At 42.3% G+C, this 12,771-nt stretch overlaps 1 protein-coding gene across 3 annotated transcripts; it reads right to left on the reverse strand.

Moving 5' to 3' along the window:
- Window positions 1-790: 790 nt before the first annotated feature.
- Window positions 791-9,521, reverse strand: calcoco1b (calcium binding and coiled-coil domain 1b). Of its 3 annotated transcripts, none has more exons than XM_013138167.3 (14): window positions 9,385-9,520; window positions 7,496-7,655; window positions 7,113-7,215; window positions 6,617-6,834; window positions 6,227-6,439; window positions 5,292-5,428; window positions 5,134-5,203; window positions 3,940-4,194; window positions 3,306-3,431; window positions 2,802-2,897; window positions 2,577-2,667; window positions 2,261-2,430; window positions 1,961-2,046; window positions 791-1,459 (listed from the first exon to the last, which is right to left on the reverse strand). In XM_013138167.3, the coding sequence occupies exons 2-14, from the start codon at window positions 7,625-7,627 to the stop codon at window positions 1,429-1,431; spliced, it is 1,728 nt and encodes a 575-aa protein (XP_012993621.2). In that variant the 5' UTR covers window positions 7,628-7,655; window positions 9,385-9,520; the 3' UTR covers window positions 791-1,428. The 3 variants fall into 3 exon arrangements, with proteins under 3 accessions (XP_012993621.2, XP_010879559.2, XP_012993622.2); XM_010881257.4 differs by having other exon boundaries at window positions 7,496-7,658; XM_013138168.3 differs by lacking the exon at window positions 1,961-2,046 and having other exon boundaries at window positions 7,496-7,658; window positions 9,385-9,521.
- Between the last annotated feature and the right edge of the window lie 3,250 nt (window positions 9,522-12,771).

Consider the following 12,771-nt stretch of genomic DNA (forward strand, 5'->3'; position numbering starts at 1 on the left):
AGAAGAAGGATCCGGGTACTGAAATGGCCAGCCTGCAGTCCAGATCTTTCACCCATAGAAAACATTTGGCGCATCATAAAGAGGAAGGTGCGACAAAGAAGACCTAAGACAGTTGAGCAACTAGAAGCCTGTATTAGACAAGAATGGGACAACATTCCTATACATAAACTTGAGCAACTTGTCTCCTCAGTCCCCAGATGTTTGCAGTCTGTTACAAAAAGAAGAGGGGATGCCACACAATGGTAAACATGGCCTTGTTCCAACTTTTTTTAAATGTGTTGATGCCATGAAATTTAAAATCAACTTATTTTACCCTTAAAGTGATTCATTTTCTCGGTTTAAACAATTGATATGTCATCTATGTTGTATTCTGAATAAAAAATTGAAATTTGAAACTTCCACATCATTGCATTCTGTTTTTATTCACAATTGTACAGTGTCCCAACTTTTTTGGAATCGGGTTTGTAAGTATTCAGACCATTTGCCATTTCCAATGTACTCCATTTGGTTATATTATTATAACACCACAAAATGTGGGGTCTGAATACTTTCAGAATCCAATGTTTATATACATATTGTCCTGAAAACCAATTCAGGCCCCTGACCAATTATCTAATTTTACTGAATTACAAATGGTACATTGAAATTTTGTTCGGTTTGATGTTTTATTTTAAAATGCTACTTATTCAGAGAAGTAGCTAATAGCAACATCAGAGCTGCAAGGCTGCTCCATTCACTTATATGAAAGGTGTGCATTACTGTGACTTATAATAATCACAGGATAGAGACATGTATTGGTAAACTGTCACAGTGTTTTATTACAGAAACTCATCAACACAGTTTAAAGAAAGTGAACTTCACAATCAGATAAATCATTAAATAATTTGAACCCACATAAAATTAAATGTTGACTCTTGATTATCTTATCACCTATAAGTACACATTTTTCAAGCCTATCCCAAGTTGGGCTAGTTATAACACCTAGACAAAATGCAAAATAATATAATATTCAAATGCTTTCAACAAGAAACCTCTAACTTGAGAGCTTCTGTGGGCCTAGTAGTTGTAAGACCTAGTAGACTATTCCATTCAAAGATCAGTTAAAATTGGGCACATATGATGCTGGCATTATGGTAATTTTCACACAAAATACATCTAGCCTTATTTCTTTTGGCTAATTTCTAACAGTGAATGTTAACCAAACCACTAAAAAGCTTAGAAATAGTTAACAAATAAATATTTTTTATACAACAAAATTAAATATTGTTTGAAACCTACTCATTGCACAACATCGCAGGGGAGATTTCGTAGGCAATATTGTATCTACAGCACAGTCTGTCTGTATAACTAGCCGTCTGTAGATGGCCACAAAGTAGGCCAACAGGACTGGAGGCTACTCAATCAACTTTTCCACTGTCCTTATTTCTGTTACCAGAAGGGGGAGCAGTCGGCAAGCTCACTACAAGAGAGGGAGATTAAGAGGAGAGTTAGGTAAAGCCTTGTGGATTCATGCATGAAAGAAAGAAGGAATGGGCATAGTAATGATTGGAGAGAGAGAAAGTGAGAGAGAGAGAGAGGAGGAAGAGGACAGAGAATGAGTTATATTGTGTTGAATACAGAACACTGGGTGTGACTAATAGATCATTCCCACATTGCTTCCAGGCTGCGCTGGTCTTTAAACTCCTTCCCCTCCCTGATTGTCTCGACTCCCACTGGCCTTATCCAGCTGATTATTACCTCCATAACACTCAAATGACTTTTAGGGAGGAAAGCATTATCATTTTATGGATGTTCTTTATCCTGCTATTCCTTAATTCACCAGCACCGCTGCATTGCTTGAATACTGGAAGGAAGCACAGTCTGCAGCAGTCAGTACAGTCTGCAGTGCTGCTGCGTATGTACAGTCTGCAGGTACATTGCTTTGGTACTGCTGTTCTGGGTAGAAAGCCAGATGGGTCACCTTTGGATGGGCTTGGTGAGGTCTGGAATAATCTGACATTTGTCTTCACCCTTGGTGGTCTTGTTCTGCTCTTCCTCATCCCTGGTCTACATTGATAGAACCACACATTCACACACAAATTATGAACGCAAGGATTTCAGGGAGTTTGTGGTCTGTTGTGTGTTTTTCTGTTTTTTATTAAGTCTTCTTTACATTAAAAGGTTTTGGGATGTGCCGGTCATATTAAGCTGTGTCCTGGCATGAGGTAGTGTGTGTTTTGGTGGTATGTATTTTGACTCCGGCTGTTTTATGGTGGCCTACCGTCTCAGTGTGGGGACAGCTCACACTCCGGTGGGAGGAGCTGTTCTGGGTGTCACACCAGGGAGGTGGTCCTGAGGTCTGGTGGGGCACTGGAGATGCAAGTCTCTCGTCTTCGGAGGAGGGTTTCTCATCTCCCGAGGAGCTGTCAGGATGACTGGTGTCGCCACCACCTGTTAGAGAAAGGTGTCTCTAAAATATCGTCTTGGGTGTCCATAAATTGGACATGTGTCCTGTAATGTTTTAAAATATTTGTGAGAATGTCCGTTGTGAGGGTCTGGCTGTACATAGAACTGGCCTTGGTGTGGGTTTCACTCACTGGTTGAGTAGTACAGGGCCACTTCTTTCCACTTGTTGTCTGCAGCCACCTCCAGTCTCTGCTCCAGCAGATGCGAGTAGTCCAGCAGATCCTGTACGTGTGTGGAGTGACAGAGTTGAGGTCCAAACATACACACTCAAACCAAATCCTTAGTTCAGGTCAGTGATGCTGGACATCACAACAGTTAAACAAGCCGACATAAAACACACGTGGCCTGATCCTTGCCTGTCTCTCCAGCTTCAGCTGCTCTCGCTCCTTCTCGTTCTTTCGCAGGATGGCCATCGCCTCCTGCAGCTCCCTGCGGGCATCGCTCAGCTGCACCTGCAGGGGGCGCCGGTGTGTTAAGAGGTGGTCGGTGGGCTGCCTGCAGCCTGGTGTGACTCACTGCGACAAGCAGTGCGTGATGGACGGGTGTTGATGCAAGACGACCTCTGTATCTATTTGTGTCTGTTTGTTTGTGTGTGTGCTGTGGATGTAGCAAGAGATGTGTTGTTGTTGTTTTTTTTTATTGAGGTTCAGCGCAGTTTCTTTCCTGGAAACAGTTTTGGAAATCTGATCTGAATGTCCTATGGGGACACAGATAAGTGGGTGGGGGCCAGTTATATTTAGTGTATGTTTTGCTGTACCCATAGTGGTGTATAGACTGTCGTGTGTGTGTGTTGATTTGTTTATGTATGTTGTTTATTGAAATATACCCTGCAAATATCTCCTGCAATACCCTATATTTACCCTGCTGCAATCCTTCTCTTTTCCAAGCTCCACTTCTAGTTTCTCCCTCTCCATCCTCTCCTCTTGGAGCCACTCCTCCTTCCGCTGCAACTCACGGCTCAACTTCTGCACCTTCTCTTTATCAAGCTATACCAAAAACAATTGGATAGGTAGTAAAACAAGAAGGACACATAACATGGGGCTGAACAGTACAGAAATGACTGGCTGTATGCTGACTAAAACAGATGGTCCACATACAGGACACTAAGTACTATTGCTTCATATTTGTGCTGCGTGATTCGAGATTGTCCCATAACTCAAGACCTGTGATACAGAGATGAGTTAAAGCCTTATTACGCCATCATCGTCAATGGAGTAGGAAACCTCAGAAGTAGGATGGACCAAGGGCGCCGGGCTCGGATAGGGAACAAGGTTTATGTTTTAGATTGATCTAAATGACCTCGCCTTGAGTCAAAAAACAGATGCCTGGGACGGCAGAACTCAGCAAACCACTCAACTCCTGCCCATATATTATCTCTGTGCTCTGCTGCACTCATTCTGTGGTACCCGAGGACACCACCAGCTCTGCCTTGGGCTCTGCATGTTTCTGTCAGAGGTAATGTTGTGTGCTGTAGCATTGCGTCACTGCATTAACCTCTGCAGCCTGTTTAAAGGCTTCCCTTTCCTGGGCCCAGCGAGCCCGTCCCTCCCTCAAGGCCAGGTCGGCATCGGACTGCTGCAGTGTGAGCTGGGCCGCCTGGAGCCGGGCCTGGTGCAGTTCAGCATGGCTGTGGCCCTGCTGGGCGACCATCTCACTCAGCTCCTGTCTCAGACCCTCGGCCTTGCGCTCGCTGGCCTCCAGGCGCTTCTGCGTCACCCTCAGTTCGGCTAGCACGGCCCCGTTCTCCATCTGTGGGGTTGAGGGGTAAAAGGACGTTTTTCAGGCTGTGCGCCATGCTACATAGACCCTATTCTGTCCAGATAGAACAGAGTTCCTCTGTCAGAGAACTCTATAGGAGAATGTCTGTCGAGCTGAAGAACAGAGTTCCTCTGTCAGGGAACTCTATAGGAGAATGTCTGTCGAGCTGAAGAACAGAGTTCCTCTGTCAGAGAACTCCATAGGAGAATGACTGTCGAGCTGGAGAACAGAGTTCCTCTGTCAGAGAACTATATAGGAGAATGACTGTCGAGCTGAAGAACAGAGTTCCTCTGTCAGGGAACTCTATAGGAGAATGTCTGTCGAGCTGAAGAACAGAGTTCCTCTGTCAGAGAACTCCATAGGAGAATGACTGTCGAGCTGGAGAACAGAGTTCCTCTGTCAGAGAACTATATAGGAGAATGACTGTCGAGCTGAAGAACAGAGTTCCTCTGTCAGAGAACTATATAGGAGAATGACTGTCAAGCTGGAGAACAGAGTTCCTCTGTCAGAGAACTATATAGGAGAATGACTGTCGAGCTGAAGAACAGAGTTCCTCTGTCAGAGAACTCCATAGGAGAATTTATGTTGAGCTGAAGTGCATCTTGGTCATACAGCATAATATTGATCCAAACCACATAAGTCGTTCCACATCAGAATGGCTGAAAATTGGTGCAGTGATTCTATTGTAAATCACGTGGTCAAAGGCAATTTAGTTTTTGTACAACATTGGATGTTGCATACATTTCTTCATTCGATAAATGAAATTATTATAATAATGATGCCTTATTTATTTACATAGGTTCCCTTTAACTAAGATTAGTCTTCTGCTGAAGTTCTGATTATATTCAATAACATTTTGCAAAAATTTTTTAAATCATATTTTTCATAGAACTTTAATCCTGCATGGAAGGGACACAAACTATTGTTTACCTGCAGATTATTTCTTTCATTTTCTTCATCCCTCAGTTGAGTGGACATCTTTTTCACTCTCTCCTTCATCCTGTTGGTCAAACAGAATGAGTTGGATTACCCCAAAGGTAAAAAATTGTTACAGTTATAGGCATTTACAATTACAAACGCGTATCTACCTTTCAAGTTCAGCTTCTGTCTCCTTCCATCTGTTAGTTAGAGCTATGATGTCATCTTCAAGCTCTCTGATTCGCTGTTGGCTCTCAGCCTTCTCATCCAATAGATTGGACACGGTTTCTTGAGAGAACTGCATATCCTTCCAGTGTTGGGGGAGAGAGGGAGAACCATGAGAGTGTTTATGACTGTATAAGCAAGCTACATATAGGTTTTAAAGTAGGGGTGGACAATCTAGGTCCATTCATTTGCATCATGTACAACCTGGTTTTCTCAAAAATTGGGATGCTGAGAATTTATTTATTTTTAAGTAAATGCCCATTTTGAATTTAATGCCAGCAACACATTTCAAAAAAAGTTGGGACAGGGGCATGTTTACCATGTTTGCATCACTTCTTTTAACAATACTCTGTAAGCGTTTGGGAACTGAGGAGACCAATTGCTGTAATTTTGAAAGTGAAATGTTTTCCCATTCTTGTTTGATATAGGATTTCAGCTGGTCAACAGTTCAGGGTCTCCTTTGTTGTATTTTCGTTTTATAATGCAGCAAATGTTTTCAATGGGTGACAGCTCTGGACTGCAGGCAGGCCAGTTTAGCACCTTAACTCTTTTACTACAGAGCCATGCTGTTGTAATACATACAGAATATGGTTTGGCATTGTCCTGCTGAAATAAGCACGGCCTTCCCTGAAGAAAACGCTTTCTGGATGGCAACATGTTGCCATTTTTCTCCCAAACCTGTATATATTGTTCAGCATTAATGGTGCCTTTACAGATGTGCAAGTCACCCATGCCATGTGCACTAATGCACCCCAATACCATCACAGATACTGATCTTTGAACTGTGCGGTGACCAGAAGCTGGATGGTCCATCTCATTTTTTAGTCTGCTATACCTTATTTACCAGTAGACCACCTGCTATACTTCATATTGTATGTACCTTTTGTTTCCCATCCATATCCTCCATCCGCTCGCTGCATCGTCTCAGATGGTCCCTCAACTCAGTGATCTCCTCCTTCATCTCTTCTCTCTCTCGCTCCCACTCTTCTTTTGCCCTCTTGCTCTTTTCTTCCTCTCTCTCCTTCTCCCTCTCTGCCTCCTCCCGGGCCTTTTTTAACACCGCCTGGTCCCTCAGGCATTCCTCCAGCCGGGTCTGCTCACAGCGGAGGAGAAAACAGTGACGTTAGTGGATGATCAAAGCAGGGAACGTTAATCCGCTTAACTTCTTTGGAGGAACCTCAAGCAGCAGGAGTGGATTGCCATCACTTGTGCATTTATTTTACCCACTAACTGAATTAGTGAAACTGGGTGCTTGTCCCTCCGTCCCCACCTGCAGGAGCTGAGCTCTCGGCACCACCAGCATCAGATCGTCCCCGTCCCCCTCCTCGTCCCCCTCCTCCTGCTCCTTCTCTTCGGTCAGCGTCTCCAGCTCGTCCAGAGGTTTGGAAATGCAGAAGGTAAAATTACGACTGCGGGCGCACACCTGGCCTTGATGGTCCACATATACAAACTGGTACTCCACATCGCTGGGTCGGGGCAGGTAGGAGGCTGTGGAGAGAGAGGACACATGGAGTTGTGGAAATTCCATACAGTATCCAGTTCATTCATATACAGTTGGGTTTACATAGGGAGTGCCAAGGCAGGCCAATACATTTTGCTCTTTTGACGAATAACATCAGTTCTTTTCACCAATTAACCAATTAAGTGTTTCAAACTGGGGGTCTGAGGATAGAAAAAAGCATCAGAAGACTCTGATTCCCTTCATTTCCTGCTCTGACAAACCCTGCTTTAAAATATGCTTCTCAACATGATAGATACATTCTCACCTTGGAAATGTACACAGCAGTTAGCATTAGTTCCTCCACTGAACCCCTCAGGAGTGACTGCCCAGGCAAAGGTTGAGTACTCTTTCACTGATGACCAGTCAGCCTGAATGAATGAGACATAAGCACTTCAAATCTTTATATTGTTCACATCAACTGTAGGAAATAGTTGTTTTTCTGGAAGTTTTCTATTGTTTTCTATTGTTGTTTCTATTGTTTTACATCAAAACCAGTACAAAACGCTTAATAATAAAATTAGGTGTAGAAGGGAGTAATTCCATTAGGTTAATAATGCTGTTTACGTTGCTTAGACATTTTAAACTGGAGATGTGTGTGATAACTGTATGTGGAGTGTACTGTAGAACAGTAGGTTATGAATGATACACCTTGAATAGGCCTATCCAGTCCTTGTTGGTCCAGTGATGATCAGCTCTAAGGCTGAAGTGGCAGTCCACTCTACTTTGCGGGAAATACATCTGTCCAACATTCCGAAATTCCACCTTGGATTGCGATTCCATGGCAAAAAAAAAATCCCCTGTAGGCAGGCTACTAAACATGAAGTGGAAATGTCAAATGTGTTTCAGTTCAGTGAAAACAGATGATGAAAAACAACAGCAGGGCAAGTTTAGGTAGGTAAAAGGTTAACTGTAATGGACAGGCATTTGGTTTATAGTGTTCCATAGCATGCTTGTGTCAAACCTACATAACAATATCACTCACCGTCTGTAAGAATGATACATTATTGTGAACTAAAAAAAACGAATGAACTAGTTCACAAGTATACAGTTGGAGTAATACATTGCAATTATTGTTGTTGTTGTTGTTATTATTAGCTAACTCACTAGGAGTCCCTAAGAGGCTGGCAACAGTGTGTGCTGGTGTGTTTTGTCTCCAACTGAAACCCAACAGGCCTTATATTCTGCGGTGTCATGGATTGATATCCAGGGTCCAAGGCTATTTTAGGTTACATTCGGCTGAACGGGAAAACGTCACCAAGTGTAGTAGGGTCGAGGGAAACAATATTAGATTTCCAAGTGTTGTGAAAGTGTTCACTATCCATGCCAGAATCCTTTCTGAGAAGGTTTAAACAGGCAGTACTGTGTTCACCATCCATGCCAGAATCCTTTCTGAGAAGGTTTAAACAGGCAGTACTGTGTTCACTATCCATGCCAGAATCCTTTCTGAGAAGGTTTAAACAGGCAGTACTGTGTTCACCATCCATGCCAGAATCCTTTCTGAGAAGGTTTAAACAGGCAGTACTGTGTTCACCATCCATGCCAGAATCCTTTCTGAAAAGGTTTAAACAGGTAGTACTGTGTTCACTATCCATGCCAAAATCCTTTCTGAGAAGGTTTAAACAGGCAGTACTGTGTTCACCATCCATGCCAGAATCCTTTCTGAGAAGGTTTAAACAGGCAGTACTGTGTTCACCATCCATGCCAGAATCCTTTCTGAAAAGGTTTAAACAGGTAGTACTGTGTTCACTATCCATGCCAAAATCCTTTCTGAGAAGGTTTAAACAGGCAGTACTGTGTTCACCATCCATGCCAGAATCCTTTCTGAGAAGGTTTAAACAGGCAGTACTGTGTTCACTATCCATGCCAGAATCCTTTCTGAGAAGGTTTAAACAGGCAGTACTGCATGCGCAGAAAGTGTGAGGAACAAACATATAGACACAACATAATGTTAGTCCTGTGTTTCATGGTCTGAAATGACATTTTCCTGATGTTTCCCATGCACTCAAAATGCTTATTGATCTCAGATTGTGCGCACATTAGTTGCTGCATTTTTTTTCAGAGTATAAATATAAATATCTTTTTGACTTTTTTTTTTTGTCTGATCACTGAAAGTAAACACTAAAAGTATGTTTGTTTGCATTTTTACCCTAGCTTATTGTTTTATATATTGTATTATGTAAGTAATTCACATGCTTGTTTAAGTAAAATGCCAATTAAACCAAGGGATCAAAAACACATTTTCTAAGATAAGGTATATGACATGCAGTAATATTCTATAATAATTTACATTCATTATATGCTCCAACTTGAGCTGAACTGTTCAAAGTCACAAGATTATCCACTAGACTGGAGCAATGTTGCAAAGCAGTAGTATCTATAAATTTAAGAGTATGAGTTGGTAAGCACATTTTACTTGGAGCCTAGTTGATTTTAAAATGTGTGTAAGTCATTCGACATTTTCTTCATTTTGGAATAAATAAAAACAATGCATATTTAATCCATATACAGTTTTTATGTAATTGTTTTGAAATGCTTACCCAAAGTTAGTGTGCAAATTCCTTCCAACGTCTTCAATGCGGCTTACTTATCAGAGCTAGGTTACTATCAGGTGGGTGATATTGAAATGAAGGGAAGGGTGCTCTGTTGTCAGCTAGTCATTTGCTACTACCACAAACAACCTGGGTGGACAATATGTAAACAGTTGTCTCTCATATGGTAAATGCAGTTCTTGAGGGAACAGCACACCCAGAAATAAATCAATAACTGTTGCTCTTGAACTACAATTCCCATGTTTGAAACCGTGTAGTAGAGAAGTACAGCCCTCTTGCTTGATGCAGCTGTTGCATAAAGAAGGTTTGAGGGCCCACATTAACCATGGGCAGTTTTAGCATGGACATTGCTATTTAAATATATTCAAGCAGCTTTTTCCTCACCAAAAAGGCATTTAGAGTCATGTTAAATTAAGTTATCAGGAAGAAACTTGATTGGCATACCAATTGACTACATTGATTCCTCCAGTAGTCATAGTCTTGCCCTCTCAGATTCCATAATAAAAGAATGCATTTTCGAACCATCTCTATGGACTGTTGAGAGGAGTTGCTGAATCACATCACAATTTGAGGTTGGGACATTTGTTTTCTAAGCCTACATGTTTGGAGGGGTCAACTAGCAAATGCTATTCCCTAAGATATGTGTATTTCATTGAGTGTGATTTTCTATGGTAAGAGATTTGTATGAGTTTGGCTTGAACAATGTGAGGTTATTGAAGTTTTAAATGTATGAATGTCACTGCTGAGTCCTCTGAAAGTCCAGCTCAAAACACTAGATGGCAGTGTATCTCAATCCAATCTATTATTAAAGGGGAATAACCACAAATATGTTAGATTTGGACAAGTTCATAAATCACTAGTAGTAACTGTTGGACTGTCTCTCTATGCACTCACCTCTCTCTCTCAGGGAGACATTCAACAATTACTTCACAAAGTTAGACAAAACTTTAGGTATTCATCCTTATTCTCTTTTTAATCAATATAGAACTATCTTTGTGGGAGCAGTGAGTCAACCTGCAGAACATTCTTCTTGTCATAGCACAGTTTAGGACCCAAATCCTAGAAAAACTGTTAATGTTGAAGTACAGTTATTATCCCTCACAGGTTATTACATTGCTAGTTTTAGACAGATTGAACTAAAATGGATGAACCCTTTCAAATACAGTACAGTACATGACTTCACAGTAGCAATGTCAGGATCCACCTGGTGTAAAAATAAAAGAAGGAGAGGAACGGGGGAGAGAGGGAGAGGAAGGGGGGGGTGAGGGAGAGGAACGGGGGAGAGAGGGAGAGGAACGGGGGAGGGGGTGGGTGAGTGAAGGTGAGATGGGAGGGTTGGTTAACTGAAGAATGTGCAGCAGACATTCTGTTGAGGATTTATCACTTGTATTTCTTTGAGTTGTATATTGTAATATTACGTTAAGTTTGGTTAGCTGTGTTAAGTTTGGTTAGCTGTGTTAAGTTTGGTTAGCTGTGTTAAGTTTGGTTAGCTGTGTTAAATTAGGTTAGCTGTGTTAAGTTAGGTTAGCTGTGTTAAGTTTGGTTAGCTGTATTACCTCAGCAATGCTTACAACATATTGGTTTTGTTATATTGGCTTTTGTTGTTCTATCCTGGTGATGCCCTATATGTCCTCTAATCTCAGTAGAGTATGGAGTTGTCAATGGGCCAACAACAGAATAGTTATTATATGCAGGCAATGAATAAAACTTTTCTAATAAATGGTCCGCAAGGCGGCCATAACCAAGTGGGAGAGGGAGAAGCATCGTGGGGAGGTGGGGGGGGGGTAGTAATTGATAGGAGAAGGGAGCGGTAGAGAAGAGGGGAGGGTTAATACGAGGGAGAGGGGGAGGGATAGGAGGGATTAGAGGAGAGAGCAGGCCAGGGAGGGAGGCGGGGGAACAGGGTGGTGGGGAGGCGGGGTGTGCCGGGAGGCTTGGGGAACTGAAGAAGAGGGCGGCAGACATTCTCTTAAGGTTTCTGGTTGTGTTTCTTTGAGTTGTGTGCTGGATGTTAAGACTAATGTGTCAACTCTACTGTATTACTTCTATCTCAGTGTTTCTAAAAGATATGTTGATGGTGACATTTGGGTAGCAACCACTTTCGTCCTGTGGGACATTATCAGCTTGAGCCTTACATGGTCACACATTTAAACTCTGGACATAAGTAATGAACACGGTGGGTTCTTGTGCAAGCCGCGTTTAGCTCACATAATGAAGAAACACACAAAGTTGGTGCAGAAACTATTAGTTTCCTCCCTGTGTCACAGAAAACATACTTATAATTATTAAGGACCAAAGGAAAAATTATGATTTGCCATTTACAAACCATATGATAAACATGAATGATATACATATATGCTGACAGGTGGTCAAAATTACCTAAACAGATTATCTAAAAGACATGCCCCTAATTAGCCACACCTCCAATATGATAGGTTGCCACTTCTACAATATGTTATTGAAATGTTTAATCCTTTGTAAGGTTTTACCAAGTAAATATGACTGAGAATACATTCCCATTTGCAATGACCTGGGAGCAAGTAAGCTTAACAACCTTGCTCTGGGATAATACAATACATTTCTTGTCTTTACCGGTAAGATGGTTACCTTTTGGATGATACTAAGTCTCTATGGGAAGAGAGAGGGACCAGGGGATGGTACTAAGTCTGTATGGGAAGAGAGAGGGACCAGGGGGTGGAACTACATCTGTAGGGGAAGAGAGAGAGGGACCAGGGGATGGTACTAAGTCTGTATGGGAAGAGAGAGGGACCAGGGGATGGAACTACATCTGTAGGGGAAGAGAGAGAGGGACCAGGGGATGGTACTAAGTCCTTATGGGAAGAGAGAGGGGGACCAGGGGATGGTACTAAGTCTGTATGGGAAGACAGAGGGGGACCAGGGGATGGTACTAAGTCTGTATGGGAAGACAGAGGGGGACCAGGGGATGGTACTAAGTCTGTATGGGAAGACAGAGGGGGACCAGGGGATGGTACGGAGGTAAGTTGGAGGTGGCAATATACGAGAGAGGGGGAATTTGATGGGGTTGTAAATATAAGAATGAATAAATCAACCCTGGATGTCAAGGAGAGCTGAAGAAGACCGAAGAGCAGAAGAAAATGGATTTGAGGCAGAATGGTGATTGACAGCAAATGGCCATATTGTGGGAGACGGGGACAGGATGAGTAGAACCCAATGGAGTGCATTCATGCAAAACAGAAAATAAGTGTTTGTGTGAGGGAATAGAGGGGACAGAGACCAAGGACATGGGGTATATGACAGCACAATAAGGGGAAAGGAGGTGATGGGAACAAAAAGCTTGTAAGAGATTCAAATTAGACAAAAGGGTGGAGGGAGAGGTATATAGGCAGCATACTG

The sequence above is a fragment of the Esox lucius genome, chromosome 17, assembly GCF_011004845.1.
Source record: "Esox lucius isolate fEsoLuc1 chromosome 17, fEsoLuc1.pri, whole genome shotgun sequence".
NCBI classification, from domain to species: Eukaryota; Metazoa; Chordata; class Actinopteri; order Esociformes; family Esocidae; genus Esox; species Esox lucius.

Excerpts from the sequence above, each read along its gene's own strand:
- calcoco1b (XM_013138167.3), bottom strand. The coding sequence starts at position 7,627 with ATGGAATCGCAATCCAAGGTGGAATTTCGGAATGTTGGACAGATGTAT. Across the intron at positions 6,835-7,112 it reads CTGCTGTGTACATTTCCAAG|CCTCCTACCTGCCCCGACCC; the intron begins GTGAGAATGTAT and ends CTCTCTCCACAG. Across the intron at positions 3,432-3,939 it reads CCTTTAAACAGGCTGCAGAG|CTTGATAAAGAGAAGGTGCA; the intron begins GTTAATGCAGTG and ends TTTTTGGTATAG.